Genomic DNA, 15,516 nt, shown 5'->3' with positions numbered 1-15,516 from the left:
CTCCAGCGCACTCATCAGCACAAGAACTGGTCTTATATACGTTTTCAAAGACGCCATGCTCACTGGTTAACTATGTTTATGCACTCCTCAAGGAGGACAGTAATGTGTGGCATAGTCAACACGAGCAAATATTTTCTTGGGGGGGAATTTTCTTGGCGCGAGGTCCGAGCAGCCAGTACCCTCGCACGCTGTCAGGATATTCCTGGAGACGTCATGCTGGAAGTCATCTTACTCCACCATGTAGAGGAACACGTCGTAAATGAGTGACAGCGTGCAGGCGACGTAGATGAGGATCACGACGAGGAGCAGGAGCGGCCAGCTCTCCATGCTGAACACTGATGTCTGACGTCTCCCAGCGAACACCAGCGAGGCTACGATGTACCTCTCCTGGGGCTTCTACCTCTTCCACAAACTTGATCCTTTTATACAATCAAATTGCCACATGTACTAAGTGGAGTGACTGTTCTATCACACCGCTTACAATAATATAACTTGTTATTCTTCCCACTTGTCTAAACTGCAGTCGAGCCGAGTGTGCTTCTTAAGTGTTACTTGTGGTACTCAAATCCCCGCCAAACCCAGTGTTCCAAGTTCAACACAACACTTCACCTACATGCGACACGCCAAAACGTCCACACACACACCTGACTATGAGTTCGAAAATGTTGGAATATACACCACACGGCTCACACACACGACTCTCACAAATATTCACGTCACATTCATTTGGAAATACAATTTCTTTCTGGAATTAAGCGCCGCTGGAAGCCTCATCGACCGTCGAGTCTTCGTGCGATAAGCGTCGTTACACGGGTGTGTGTCGAAGTCGTATAGTTCGTAGTGGAGTCTTCAGCCTTCAAGTGCCACTCGCAGTGTCGGCCAAGCCTCAAGGGCCACTCGCAGTGTCGGCCAAGCCTCAAGGGCCACTCGCAGTGTCGGCCAAGCCTCAAGGGCCACTCGCGCAGTGTCAGCCAAGCCTCAAGTGCCACTCGCGCAGTGCAAGTCAGGCCTCGTGCCACTGCCGGAGCGAAGCTGACCTCGAGTGTGTGTGTGTGTGTCAAAGAGAGACAGCAACTACCTGTCCACCGCGGCCTGACAGAGGGGCCACACGCCACTCCCTCTCCACATTTAATCGCCAACTCCTGCGCCAGTCAACTACAGCCTGCCAACCTGCCAGCCCCCCAGCCAGCCCCCCAGCCAGCCAGCCCGCCAGCCAGCCAGCCAGCCGCTCATACCCGCTCCACAGCCACCTCCCCTCCGTCAACTTACCTGCGGCACCACAAGCTGTACCTAACATTTTGACAAACAGAACTGTTTCCAACACGAACGCCAGACCAAGAACAGAGTTCTTCAACACGTGCCACAACACGAAGTAAATAAAGATGGCGATTAAGGTACATATGATGACTTCTCATGAACTCATTGAACTGCATAAAGTCCCTTACCTCGTCCCTAAAGAGACACGAGGTAGGGGACCCACACCTTCACCACACCTGGGGTGTGGTGGAGAGTGAGTGAGGGAGAGAGAGAGAGGAGAGAGGTGGAGTGAACTGAAATAGTCCACATTTTGTACACACACACATCGTGAGCCAGACACACTTTTGTTTTATGAGCTAATGGAGCTACGTAGTAAGGAGGGGTGTGGCTGGGGTGTGGCTGGGGAGTGGCTGGGGTGTGGCTGGGGTGTGGCTGGGGTGTGGCTGGGGAGTGGCTGGGGAGTGGCTAGGAAGTGGCTGGGGGTGTGGCTGGGGTGCGGCTGGGGTGTGGCTGGGGTGTGGCTGGGGTGTGGCTGGGGTGTGGCTGGGGAGTGGCTGGGGAGTGGCTGGGAAGTGGCTGGGGAGTGGCTGGGAAGTGGCTGGGGTGTGGCTGGGGGAGTGGCTGGGGAGTGGCTGGGGGTGTGGCTGGGGAGTGGCTGGGGGTGTGGCTGGGGGTGTGGCTGGGGTGTGGCTGGGGACCTGAACCAAGCCTGTCTAGAAAGGCGATCTACACACACAGGAAATTCACAGTGACATTACTCGTATTCTAATCATATAAAGCAATCTAGTGAACCGCAGCACCCCTTGGCTATACCACATCCCCAAGCTCCCAGAGAGCAGGTACACACATCCCAAGCTCCCAGAGAGCAGGTACACACACCCCAAGCTCCCAGAGAGCAGGTACACACACACCCCAAGCTCCCAGAGAGCAGGTACATAAACATCCCAAGCTCCCAGAGAGCAGGTACACACATTCCAAGCTCCCAGAGAGCAGGTACACACATCCCAAGCTCCCAGAGAGCAGGTACACACACATCCCAAGCTTCCAGAGAGCAGGTACACACATCCCAAGCTTCCAGAGAGCAGGTACACACACATCCCAAGCTCCCAGAGAGCAGGTACACACACATCCCAAGCTTCCAGAGAGCAGGTACACACACATCCCAAGCTTCCAGAGAGCAGGTACACACACACCCCAAGCTTCCAGAGAGCAGGTACACACACATCCCAAGCTTCCAGAGAGCAGGTACACACATCCCAAGCTTCCAGAGAGCAGGTACACACACATCCCAAACTCCCAGAGAGCAGGTACACACATCCCCAAGCTCCCAGAGAGCAGGTACACAAACATCCCAAGCTCCCAGAGAGCAGGTACACACACATCCCAAGCTCCCAGAGAGCAGGTACACACATCCCAAGCTCCCAGAGAGCAGGTACACACATCCCCAAGCTCCCAGAGAGCAGGTACACACATCCCCAAGCTCCCAGAGAGCAGGTACACACATCCCAAGCTCCCAGAGAGCAGGTACACAAACATCCCAAGCTCCCAGAGAGCAGGTACACACATTCCAAGCTCCCAGAGAGCAGGTACACACATCCCAAGCTCCCAGAGAGCAGGTACACACATCCCCAAGCTCCCAGAGAGCAGGTACACAAACATCCCCAAGCTTCCAGAGAGCAGGTACACACATCCCCAAGCTCCCAGAGAGCAGGTACACAAACATCCCAAGCTCCCAGAGAGCAGGTACACACATTCCAAGCTCCCAGAGAGCAGGTACACACATCCCAAGCTCCCAGAGAGCAGGTACACACATCCCCAAGCTCCCAGAGAGCAGGTACACAAACATCCCAAGCTCCCAGAGAGCAGGTACACACACATCCCAAGCTCCCAGAGAGCAGGTACACACATCCCCGAGCTCCCAGAGAGCAGGTACACAAACATCCCCAAGCTTCCAGAGAGCAGGTACACACATCCCCAAGCTCCCAGAGAGCAGGTACACAAACATCCCAAGCTCCCAGAGAGCAGGTACACACACATCCCAAGCTCCCAGAGAGCAGGTACACACATCCCAAGCTCCCAGAGAGCAGGTACACACATCCCAAGCTCCCAGAGAGCAGGTACACACATCCCCAAGCTCCCAGAGAGCAGGTACACACATCCCCAAGCTCCCAGAGAGCAGGTACACACATCCCAAGCTTCCAGAGAGCAGGTACACACATCCCAAGCTTCCAGAGAGCAGGTACACACATCCCAAGCTTCCAGAGAGCAGGTACACACATCCCAAGCTCCCAGAGAGCAGGTACACACACATCCCAAGCTCCCAGAGAGCAGGTACACACACTTCAAGCTCCAAGAGAGCAGGTACACACATCCCCAAGCTTCCAGAGAGCAGGTACACACATCCCAAGCTTCCAGAAAGCAGGTACACACATCCCCAAGCTTCCAGAGAGCAGGTACACACACCCCAAGCTCCAAGAGAGCAGGTACACACATCCCCAAGCTTCCAGAGAGCAGGTACACACATCCCAAGCTTCCAGAAAGCAGGTACACACATCCCAAGCTTCCAGAGAGCAGGTACACACATCCCAAGCTTCCAGAGAGCTGGTACACCATTCTCACCTTCGATCAGAATCGCACATCTTGAAAGAGTTGTGAACTTAGTAATTTGTACATTGATAAGTTATACTGTTTCCAGTATAATAATAATAATAATAATAATAATAATAATAATAAATTATTTTTTTTTGTATAAATAATGCATTTGAAACTGATATAGTGGAGTATTCATAGGTATACAATGTAATTTATTCAAAATGTCCTCGAGCCAGGCTCGTTAAAGCAGCGGCCATCCCCCCTCCCAAGACATATTCATCAATATTTACGTGTTGTGAATTAAAAGCGTGTTCCCGCTTTTAATATAGATATTATATAATATTATTCCCATATAGATTATATATCATATTATTCCCATATAGATTAATATTATACATTAAGTTCAGCGTATAGTTACAGTTCGCAAATTCCCGGCTACCTGTTTACTGTTAGGTAAACAGAGGCATAAGGTGAATACGTGCCCAACCATTTCTGCCCCTTCTGGGGGGGTCCAAACCCGGGATTACAAATTATTAGTCGAGAACGAAGCCAACTGGACTATCGAGACTATTTTCAATACATGGCCTCTTAAAAAAAAATTTCGACGTTCGAAACAAGAGAAATTGTATAGGAGATATATTTTTAGTAAAAGTATTCTTAGATACAAAAAGTCGGACACGTGAAAGAATTAAAAATAGTTAAGTTACTCCGCGCAAGTGTGTACGTTTTCTTTGAGTGTCAGCTGGTGCACATGTAACTCCCACTTTCTTTAATCTGTCTCGAGGGCTAACTATACTGGTTAACACTTTTGTTTTCTTGTCACACACAACATTAATAGTTTATTTATTTATTTTTTTACATACAGGAAGGTACATTAGGTTTGTGAGGATACACTGCATGGTATTTACAATCTTGAAAAGCCACTAGTATTTCAACTCGTTTTAGGATGGGCAAAGCATTCTTCCCCCAATATTCCTTTTTTTCCGTTCCTATGGTTTAGAGGGGACTAAGAAATCCTTCCTCAGAGTATTTATGTTTGCCAACTACAACAGGAATCATGGAAAATCCAAGCATACCCAAATCTAAAATGGTGAATGGAATACCCAAATCTAAAATGGTGAATGGAATACCCTAATCTATCTTGTGCCAATTGGCCTGTTCCACACTTTGTTCACGTCCTTCAGAAACGACAGCTGTTCTTGATGACGCCTCAGATGTTGATGACATCTGGTCAAGAACAAGACGACGACGTGCATCATGTTGACCAGACCACACACTAGAAGGTGAAGGGACGACGACGCTTCGGTCCGTCCTGGACCATTCTCACGATCGACTTGAGAATGGTCCAGGACGGACCGAAACGTCGTCGTCCCTTCATTTTCTAGTGTGTGGTCTGGTCAACATACTTCAGCCACGTTATTGTGACTCCTCGTCTACAACGTACTTATAACCACAATTCTGAAGGATACACTCACCTCCTCAGGAGAGCCTCGTCTATTGACTCGGTGACACCTTAACTATATGATACATGATTTAAAAGCTGTCTAAGAAAGCAGATGAAATTTCTAGGATCCAGGTTAAGAGGGTAGAATCCTCTCAACCGTGTCCCAGATTCACGAAGCAGTTACTCTTACACTTACGAACGTGTACATCTTTCCTTAATCTTTGACGGCTTTGGTTACATTTATTAAACAGTTTACAAGCATGAAAACTTGCCAAACAACTGTTGTTATTGTTATAAACAGCCTCCTGGTGCTTCGGAGCTCATTAACTGTTTAATAATTGTAAACAAAGCCGCCAAAAATTGAGAAAAGATGTACAGGTTCGTAAGTGCTTGCGTAACTGCTTCGTGAATCTGGCCCCCGGCGTGACACTAAGTGTGTGTTATTTCCGGACCGTCGTGAGAATTTTGTGTCTTTTTCACAAGAAGGAAATTTAGTATTATGTAATGATGACCCGCTGTGTAATTGAGGCACTTGGTAACGACCAAGTAACGAGGAAGAGGCACTTGGTAACGAGCAAGTAACGAGGAAGAGGCACTTGGTAACGACCAAGTAAAGAGGAAGAGGCACTTGGTAACGACCAAGTAAAGAGGAAGAGGCACTTGGTAACGACCAAGTAACGAGGAAGAGGCACTTGGCTACGAGCAAGTAACGAGGAGAGGCACTTGGTAACGACCAAGTAACGAGGAAGAGGCACTTGGTAACGACCAAGTAACGAGGAAGAGGCACTTGGTTACGACCAAGTAACGAGGAAGAGGCACTTGGCTACGAGCAAGTAACGAGGAGAGGCACTTGGTAACGACCAAGTAACGAGGAAGAGGCACTTGGCTACGAGCAAGTAACGAGGAGAGGCACTTGGTAACGACCAAGTAACGAGGAAGAGGCACTTGGCTACGAGCAAGTAACGAGGAGAGGCACTTGGTTACGACCAAGTAACGAGGAAGAAGCACTTGGTTACGACCAAGTAACGAGGAAGAAGCACTTGGTTACGACCAAGTAACGAGGAAGAGGCACTTGGTTACGACCAAGTAACGAGGAAGAGGCACTTGGTTACGACCAAGTAACGAGGAAGAGGCACTTGGTTACGACCAAGTAACGAGGAAGAGGCACTTGGCTACGAGCAAGTAACGAGGAGAGGCACTTGGTTACGACCAAGTAACGAGGAAGAAGCACTTGGTTACGACCAAGTAACGAGGAAGAAGCACTTGGTTACGACCAAGTAACGAGGAAGAGGCACTTGGTTACGACCAAGTAACGAGGAAGAGGCACTTGGTTACGACCAAGTAACGAGGAAGAGGCACTTGGTTACGACCAAGTAACGAGGAAGAGGCACTTGGTTACGACCAAGTAACGAGGAAGAGGCACTTGGTTACGACCAAGTAAAGAGGGAGACACACACTTGGTAACGAGCAAAAAAAAGTGTCATTTGTTCACTAACTCTTCTAAAGTAAGCTTAAAAGCCGTTCTTCACAACGGAAATCAATTTCCATGGGATCCACAAAAGCACATGTCACTAACATGCGTCACATAAGACTGAAACTACTTTTAGTGCAACTCAAGCACGAAAAAAGTATTACTGGAACATCTGTGGAAACATGAACTCAGTTCAAGATATGCTTGAACTCTAGCAAGTCTTGAACAGTCTTGCTTGAACCGAAACTTAAGTACACGAGATATTGTCGTTTCCTGTATGTATGTATGTATGATACCTGTTTGATGTATACTATGTGTATATACATATCCCATCCTATGTATATATATCCCATCCTATGTATATATATCCCATCCTATGTATGAGAAGACATGTAAACAAAGCCTTAGATGAGTTCAACTAAAACATTTCACAGTTTCTGTCACACGGAAAAGAAGAAGAAATTAGAACTGTAACCGTACACAAGCCGGTGAATGGACGCACGTACGAGCGAGTACGAGCCAGTACGGGTGCACGAGTGCCTGCTTGGCGCGCTGGAGGGGCGAGTACGAGCCAGTACGGGTGCACGAGTGCCTGCTTGGCGCGCTGGAGGGGCGAGTACGAGCCAGTACGGGTGCACGAGTGCCTGCTTGGCGTACTGGCGGGGCGTGAGGTAGTGGCAGAGGGTACGAGAGCGGGCGAGTCGAGAAAGGGCATAGTTAACAGGATCAAGATGACCGCGGTGGGCGAGGGGCAGGGTCCGCCCTCAAGGTCAAGTAGGCGACGATTGGTCGCTGGCTCCAGTGTACGGCCACTCACACCTGCCAGGGTGGGTGTGCGGCCCCCCACACACCTGCCAGGGTGGGTGTGCGGCCCCACACACCTGCCAGGGTGGGTGTGTACGGCCCCCACACACCTGCCAGGGTGGGTGTGCGGCCCCCACACACCTGCCAGGGTGGGTGTGCGCGGCCCCCACACACCTGCCAGGGTGGGTGTGCGGCCCCACACACCTGCCAGGGTGGTTGTGTGCGGCCCCACACACCTGCCAGGGTGGTTGTGTGCGGCCCCACACACCTGCCAGGGTGGGTGTGTACGGCCACACACACCTGCCAGGGTGGTTGTGCGGCCCCCACACACCTGCCAGGGTGGTTGTGTACGGCCACACACACCTGCCAGGGTGGTTGTGTACGGCCACACACACCTGCCAGGGTGGTTGTGCGGCCCCCACACACCTGCCGGGGTGGTTGTGTACGGCCACACACACCTGCCAGGGTGGTTGTGTACGGCCCCCACACACCTGCCAGGGTGTTTGTGTGCGGCCCCACACACCTGCCAGGGTGGTTGTGTGCGGCCCCCACACACCTGCCAGGATGGTTGTGTGCGGCCCCACACACCTGCCAGGGTGGGTGTGTGCGGCCCCACACACACCTGCCGGGGTGGTTGTGTACGGCTACACACACCTGCCAGGGTGGTTGTGCGGCCCCCACACACCTGCCGGGGTGGTTGTATACGGCCACACACACCTGCCAGGGTGGTTGTGCGGCCCCCACACACCTGCCAGGGTGGTTGTGTGCGGCCCCACACACACCTGCCAGGGTGGGTGTGCGGCCCCCACACACCTGTCAGGGTGGGTGTGCGGCCCCCACACACCTGCCAGGGTTGTTGTGTGCGGCCCCACACACACCTGCCAGGGTGGTTGTGTGCGGCCCCACACACCTGCCAGGGTGGTTGTGTGCGGCCCCACACACACCTGCCAGGGTGGTTGTGTGCGGCCCCCACACACCTGCCAGGGTGGGTGTGTGCGGCCCCACACACACCTGCCGGGGTGGTTGTGTACGGCCCCCACACACCTGCTTGATGGGGTTCTGCGAGTTCTTCTACTCCCCAAGCTCGACCCGAGGCCAGGCTTGACTACACACCTGCCAGGGTGGTTGTGTACGGCCACACACCTGCTAGGAGTATGGTCTTATCACCTCATACTCATCCTGTGAGTGGTATTTTATTGTGCACCCCATACTCATGCTGTGAGTGGTAGTTTATTGTGCACCCCATACTCATGCTGTGAGTGGTAGTTTATTGTGCACCCCATACTCATCCTGTGAGTGGTAGTTTGTGCACCCCATACTCATCCTGTGAGTGGTAGTTTGTGCACCCCATACTCATCCTGTGAGCGGTAGCGCAAAAAAATAGAATTACAGAGGGCACAAAAGATCTTTAATCAGACCATACCAGAGATATGCATATTAAAATTACTTCTAACCCTCACACCTCATAACTATAACGACCGCTAGTTGCAGACTTCTTGCACTGAAACATGAATACATTTACAAGATAATATACACGAGGGAGGCAAGTCTTTTGTTAATAAACTGTCCTTTTACAGATTAATAGAAGAGATGCTTTTTATATTTGTTTAGTCTACACAGCTTATTCATTAATCATGAGTATGTCATTTATCCACTGGAAGCAAAATATGGATGTTGGGTAATGAGAGCAGATCGTCCTGCTAAGATTTCCAAACGACAAGAAAACGGTCAATTTAAAGTAGTCTCTCCTAACCTACCAGAGGACCCACAACAGAAAACGGGGACAGCACGTCACTTTCCGCCAGCCGCTTTCATTTTCAAGCGCGATAATTTTTGGCCTTAGGTAAACGCGTACGGGCGAAAAGCGACGTTCTTTGTAGGAGGACAGGTTGGTGAGAGACCAATCTCCTTCCATGGTGCTGGGGGAAGGTTGAATCAGCTGTTGTTGTTGTTATAGATTCAGCTACTCGGAACACGTTCCAAGTAGCACGGGCTATGGTGAGCCCGTAGTGGACTTGCCTGGCACAGGAACGGGGCTGTGCGTTGAATCAGCGTTGATTTGCCCCTACTCGAGCACATTTTGCTGGCTGGGGTTACATGTTACTTAAAGGAACACTGCTGTTATTACTGTGTTACTACAGTCCACGTAACAAATCATTTAGAGGCGCGATTGTCTCGTGTATGACCTTCTGTCCTTGTGAGACAGTCAATACCAGCATTCACTCTCATAAGACCTAATTGAATCAATCAGATTAGGCAAAATTGTAATTAGTTTTTGTCAATTAAGATGCTAATAATTACAGGGATGGGCGCGATGGAGCTTATGAGGACAACCTTCACTAGATGTAGACTGAGGGACACACGGCCAGAGGGGGACACACGGCCAGAGGGGGGACACTGCCTGAGGGGACACACTGCCAGAGGGGGGGGGACACACTGCCAGAGGGGGGGACACACTGCCAGAGGGGGGACACACTGCCAGAGGGGGGACACACTGCCAGAGGGGGGGACACACTGCCAGAGGGGGGACACACTGCCAGAGGGGGGACACACTGCCAGAGGGGACACACTGCCAGAGGGGGGACACACTGCCAGAGGGGGGACACACTGCCAGAGGGGGGACACACTGCCAGAGGGGGGACACACTGCCAGAGGGGGGACACACTGCCAGAGGGGGGACACACTGCCAGAGGGGGGACACACTGCCAGAGGGGGGACACACTGCCAGAGGGGGGACACACTGCCAGAGGGGGGACACACTGCCAGAGGGGGGACACACTGCCAGAGGGGGGACACACTGCCAGAGGGGGGACACACTGCCAGAGGGGGGACACACTGCCAGAGGGGGGACACACTGCCAGAGGGGGGACACACTGCCAGAGGGGGGACACACTGCCAGAGGGGGGACACACTGCCAGAGGGGGGACACACTGCCAGAGGGGGGACACACTGCCAGAGGGGGGACACACTGCCAGAGGGGGGACACACTGCCAGAGGGGGGACACACTGCCAGAGGGGGGACACACTGCCAGAGGGGGGACACACTGCCAGAGGGGGGACACACTGCCAGAGGGGGGACACACTGCCAGAGGGGGGACACACTGCCAGAGGGGGGACACACTGCCAGAGGGGGGACACACTGCCAGAGGGGGGACACACTGCCAGAGGGGGGACACACTGCCAGAGGGGGGACACACTGCCAGAGGGGGGACACACTGCCAGAGGGGGGACACACTGCCAGAGGGGGGACACACTGCCAGAGGGGGGACACACTGCCTGAGGGGGGACACACTGCCTGAGGGGGGACACACTGCCTGAGGGGGGACACACTGCCTGAGGGGGGACACACTGCCTGAGGGGGGACACACTGCCTGAGGGGGGACACACTGCCTGAGGGGGGACACACTGCCTGAGGGGGGACACACTGCCTGAGGGGGGACACACTGCCTGAGGGGGGACACACTGCCTGAGGGGGGACACACTGCCTGAGGGGGGACACACTGCCTGAGGGGGGACACACTGCCTGAGGGGGGACACACTGCCTGAGGGGGGACACACTGCCTGAGGGGGGACACACTGCCTGAGGGGGGACACACTGCCTGAGGGGGGACACACTGCCTGAGGGGGGACACACTGCCTGAGGGGGGACACACTGCCTGAGGGGGGACACACTGCCTGGGGGGACACACTGCCTGAGGGGACACACTGCCTGAGGGGACACTGTGATAAATTAAAATCCAGGACCCAGACCTAACCTGACATGGCGGGAAAATGTCCCTTTGAAACCATTTTGCCGCCAAAAAGTCCTCTGTAGCCGCGTTATGGCGGCGCCGTTCATTAATTGATTCCTGTGAAATTAAGGAGCCACCATTACAGGATGAAGAGGTTCCTGTGAGGCGCTCTGCCTTGACGCCTTGCCTTGAGGTTATCTTGAGATGATTTCGGGGCTTAGCGGCCCCGCGGCCCGGTCCTCGACCAGGGGACAAATTCACCAAGCATTTACGCACTCACGAACCTGGTGCCAGATTCACTAAGCAGTTACGCAAGCACTTACGAACCTTGGGCCAGATTTACGAAGCAGTTACGCAAACACTTACCAATCTGGGGCCAGATTCACGAACAGTTACGCAAGCACTTACGAACGTGTACATCTTTCCTCAATCTTTGACGGCTTTGTTTACATATATTAAACAGTTTACAAGCATGAAAACTTGCCAATCAACTGTTGTTTTTGTTATAAACAGCCTCCTGGTGCTTTGGAGCTCATTAACTGTTTAATAATTGTAAACAAAGCCGCCAAAGATTGAGAAAGATGTACAGGTTCGTAAGTGCTTGCTTAACTGCTTCGTGAATCTGGCACCAGGCCTTCTCGTTGCTGGACTGGTCAACATTGTATTCTTTGTCCTTTGTCCTCGTATCCCAGCTCCTTGTCCTCGCATCCCAGCTCCTTGTCCTCGCATCCCAGCTCCTTGTCCTCGCATCCCAGCTCCTTGTCCTCGCATCCCTCCTTGCCCACACATCCCAGCTCCTTGCCCACACATCCCAGCTCCTTGCCCACACATCCCAGCTCCTTGCCCACACATCCCAGCTCCTTGCCCACACATCCCAGCTCCTTGCCCACACATCCCAGCTCCTTGTCCACACATCCCAGCTCCTTGTCCACACATCCCAGCTCCTTGTCCACACATCCCAGCTCCTTGTCCACACATCCCAGCTCCTTGTCCTCCTATCCCAGCTCCTTGTCCTCCTATCCCAGCTCCTTGTCCACACATCCCAGCTCCTTGTCCACACATCCCAGCTCCTTGTCCACACATCCCAGCTCCTTGTCCACACATCCCAGCTCCTTGTCCACACATCCCAGCTCCTTGTCCACACATCCCAGCTCCTTGCCCACACATCCCAGCTCCTTGCCCACACATCCCAGCTCCTTGCCCACACATCCCAGCTCCTTGCCCACACATCCCAGCTCCTTGCCCACACATCCCAGCTCCTTGCCCACACATCCCAGCTCCTTGCCCACACATCCCAGCTCCTTGCCCACACATCCCAGCTCCTTTTCCACACATCCCAGCTCCTTGTCCACACATCCCAGCTCCTTGTCCACACATCCCAGCTCCTTGTCCACACATCCCAGCTCCTTGTCCACACATCCCAGCTCCTTGTCCACACATCCCAGCTCCTTGTCCACACATCCCAGCTCCTTGTCCACACATCCCAGCTCCTTGTCCACACATCCCAGCTCCTTGTCCACACATCCCAGCTCCTTGTCCACACATCCCAGCTCCTTGTCCACACATCCCAGCTCCTTGTCCACACATCCCAGCTCCTTGTCCACACATCCCAGCTCCTTGTCCACACATCCCAGCTCCTTGTCCACACATCCCAGCTCCTTGTCCACACATCCCAGCTCCTTGTCCACACATCCCAGCTCCTTGTCCACACATCCCAGCTCCTTGTCCACACATCCCAGCTCCTTGTCCACACATCCCAGCTCCTTGTCCACACATCCCAGCTCCTTGTCCACACATCCCAGCTCCTTGTCCACACATCCCAGCTCCTTGTCCACACATCCCAGCTCCTTGTCCTCCTATCCCAGCTCCTTGTCCACACATCCCAGCTCCTTGTCCACACATCCCAGCTCCTTTTCCACACATCCCAGCTCCTTGTCCACACATCCCAGCTCCTTGTCCTCCTATCCCAGCTCCTTGTCCACACATCCCAGCTCCTTGTCCACACATCCCAGCTCCTTGTCCACACATCCCAGCTCCTTGTCCACACATCCCAGCTCCTTGTCCACACATCCCAGCTCCTTGTCCACACATCCCAGCTCCTTGTCCACACATCCCAGCTCCTTGTCCACACATCCCAGCTCCTTGTCCACACATCCCAGCTCCTTGTCCACACATCCCAGCTCCTTGTCCTCCTATCCCAGCTCCTTGTCCACACATCCCAGCTCCTTGTCCACACATCCCAGCTCCTTGTCCACACATCCCAGCTCCTTGTCCACACATCCCAGCTCCTTGTCCACACATCCCAGCTCCTTGTCCACACATCCCAGCTCCTTGTCCACACATCCCAGCTCCTTGTCCACACATCCCAGCTCCTTGTCCACACATCCCAGCTCCTTGTCCACACATCCCAGCTCCTTGTCCACACATCCCAGCTCCTTGTCTACACATCCCAGCTCCTTGTCTACACATCCCAGCTCCTTTTCCACACATCCCAGCTCCTTGTCCTCCTATCCCAGCTCCTTGTCCACACATCCCAGCTCCTTGTCCTCACATCCCAGCTCCTTGCCCACACATCCCAGCTCCTTGCCCACACAACCCAGCTCCTTGCCCACACATCCCAGCTCCTTGCCCACACATCCCAGCTCCTTGTCCACACATCCCAGCTCCTTGTCCACACATCCCAGCTCCTTGTCCACACAACCCAGCTCCTTGTCCACACATCCCAGCTCCTTGTCCACACAACCCAGCTCCTTGTCCACACAACCCAGCTCCTTGTCCACACAACCCAGCTCCTTGCCCACACAACCCAGCTCCTTGCCCACACATCCCAGCTCCTTGTCCACACATCCCAGCTCCTTGTCCACACAACCCAGCTCCTTGTCCACACAACCCAGCTCCTTGTCCACACATCCCAGCTCCTTGTCCACACATCCCAGCTCCTTGTCCACACAACCCAGCTCCTTGTCCACACATCCCAGCTCCTTGTCCACACAACCCAGCTCCTTGTCCACACAACCCAGCTCCTTGTCCACACAACCCAGCTCCTTGTCCACACATCCCAGCTCCTTGTCCACACATCCCAGCTCCTTGTCCACACAACCCAGCTCCTTGCCCACACATCCCAGCTCCTTGTCCACACAACCCAGCTCCTTGTCCACACAACCCAGCTCCTTGTCCACACATCCCAGCTCCTTGTCCACACATCCCAGCTCCTTGTCCACACAACCCAGCTCCTTGTCCACACATCCCAGCTCCTTGTCCACACAACCCAGCTCCTTGTCCACACAACCCAGCTCCTTGTCCACACATCCCAGCTCCTTGTCCACACATCCCAGCTCCTTGTCCACACATCCCAGCTCCTTGTCCACACATCCCAGCTCCTTGTCCTCCTATCCCAGCTCCTCGTCCACACATCCCTGCCAATAGCTACAATACTCGTACTCAGCTTAGCACTATCTGTTTAACCTAACACAATTCATGACCTTAACACAGTTCTCGCGGTAACTAACCCACAGGCACAGTACACAGGTACTTGCCGCTGAGTGTACACAGGTACACAGTACACAAGTAAACTGGAAGGAAAGCTGGGAGCATCCTGTGGGTGTAGTGGCTATACAGCCCTACTCCCTCCTCACTCCGTAAGAGATAAGATCCGGGTTCGAATCCCAGGCAGGACGGGACGAGTGGACACAGGGTCCTTACACAGTTCCCTGCTGTGCACCGTGCGGTAATTAGGGACCTGGTTGTAAATTAATAGACAGATCGTGCTCGGGGAAGACAACACGGCAGAGATTCAAATGAGCTGTTGGAGGGAGAGTTCTTGAGCTTACACTCACAGAGCTGTGGTTATCTTGAGGTTATCTTGAGATGATTTCGGTGCTTTTTAGTGTCCCCGCGGCCCGGTCCTTGACCAGGCCTCCACCCCCAGGAAGCAGCCCGTGACACCTGACTAACACCCAGGTACCTATTTTACTGCTAGGTAACAGGGGCTTACACACACACAAAACTGTGGTCTCAAACCTCCAATCAAAGACTCTAAAGCATTGTTCCTGTTCACTCAAAGCCTAAACAATGCACTGAACCTCAACATTGTCCCACAGTGTTGCAATCAAATCAGAGGGCGAATGGGTGAGGGGCGAATGGGTGAGGGGGAAATGGGTGAGGGGGAAATGGGAGAGGGGGAAATGGGTGAGGGGGAAATGGGTGAGGGGGAAATG

General features: G+C 53.3%; 2 protein-coding genes across 4 annotated transcripts in view; both read right to left on the bottom strand.

Annotated features, from left to right (window-relative positions):
• LOC138369279 (uncharacterized) overlaps positions 1 to 1,169 on the bottom strand; it is a 5,314-nt gene extending 4,145 nt beyond the window's left edge. Inside the window, exon 1 of the mRNA XM_069332325.1 lies at positions 1 to 1,169. This exon is cut by the window's left edge and continues 552 nt beyond it. Within this exon, the coding sequence (XP_069188426.1) occupies positions 1 to 57 (57 nt within the window). The 5' untranslated portion in view covers positions 58 to 1,169.
• The window catches only part of LOC123752012 (protein Shroom), a 428,159-nt gene that overhangs the window by 112,390 nt on the left and 300,253 nt on the right, over positions 1 to 15,516 (bottom strand). The gene's annotated exons all lie outside the window — the stretch shown is intronic.

Source organism: Procambarus clarkii, chromosome 4 (genome assembly GCF_040958095.1).
Source record: "Procambarus clarkii isolate CNS0578487 chromosome 4, FALCON_Pclarkii_2.0, whole genome shotgun sequence".
NCBI lineage: Eukaryota > Metazoa > Arthropoda > Malacostraca > Decapoda > Cambaridae > Procambarus > Procambarus clarkii.
This window is presented reverse-complemented; position numbering and strand designations above follow the sequence as displayed.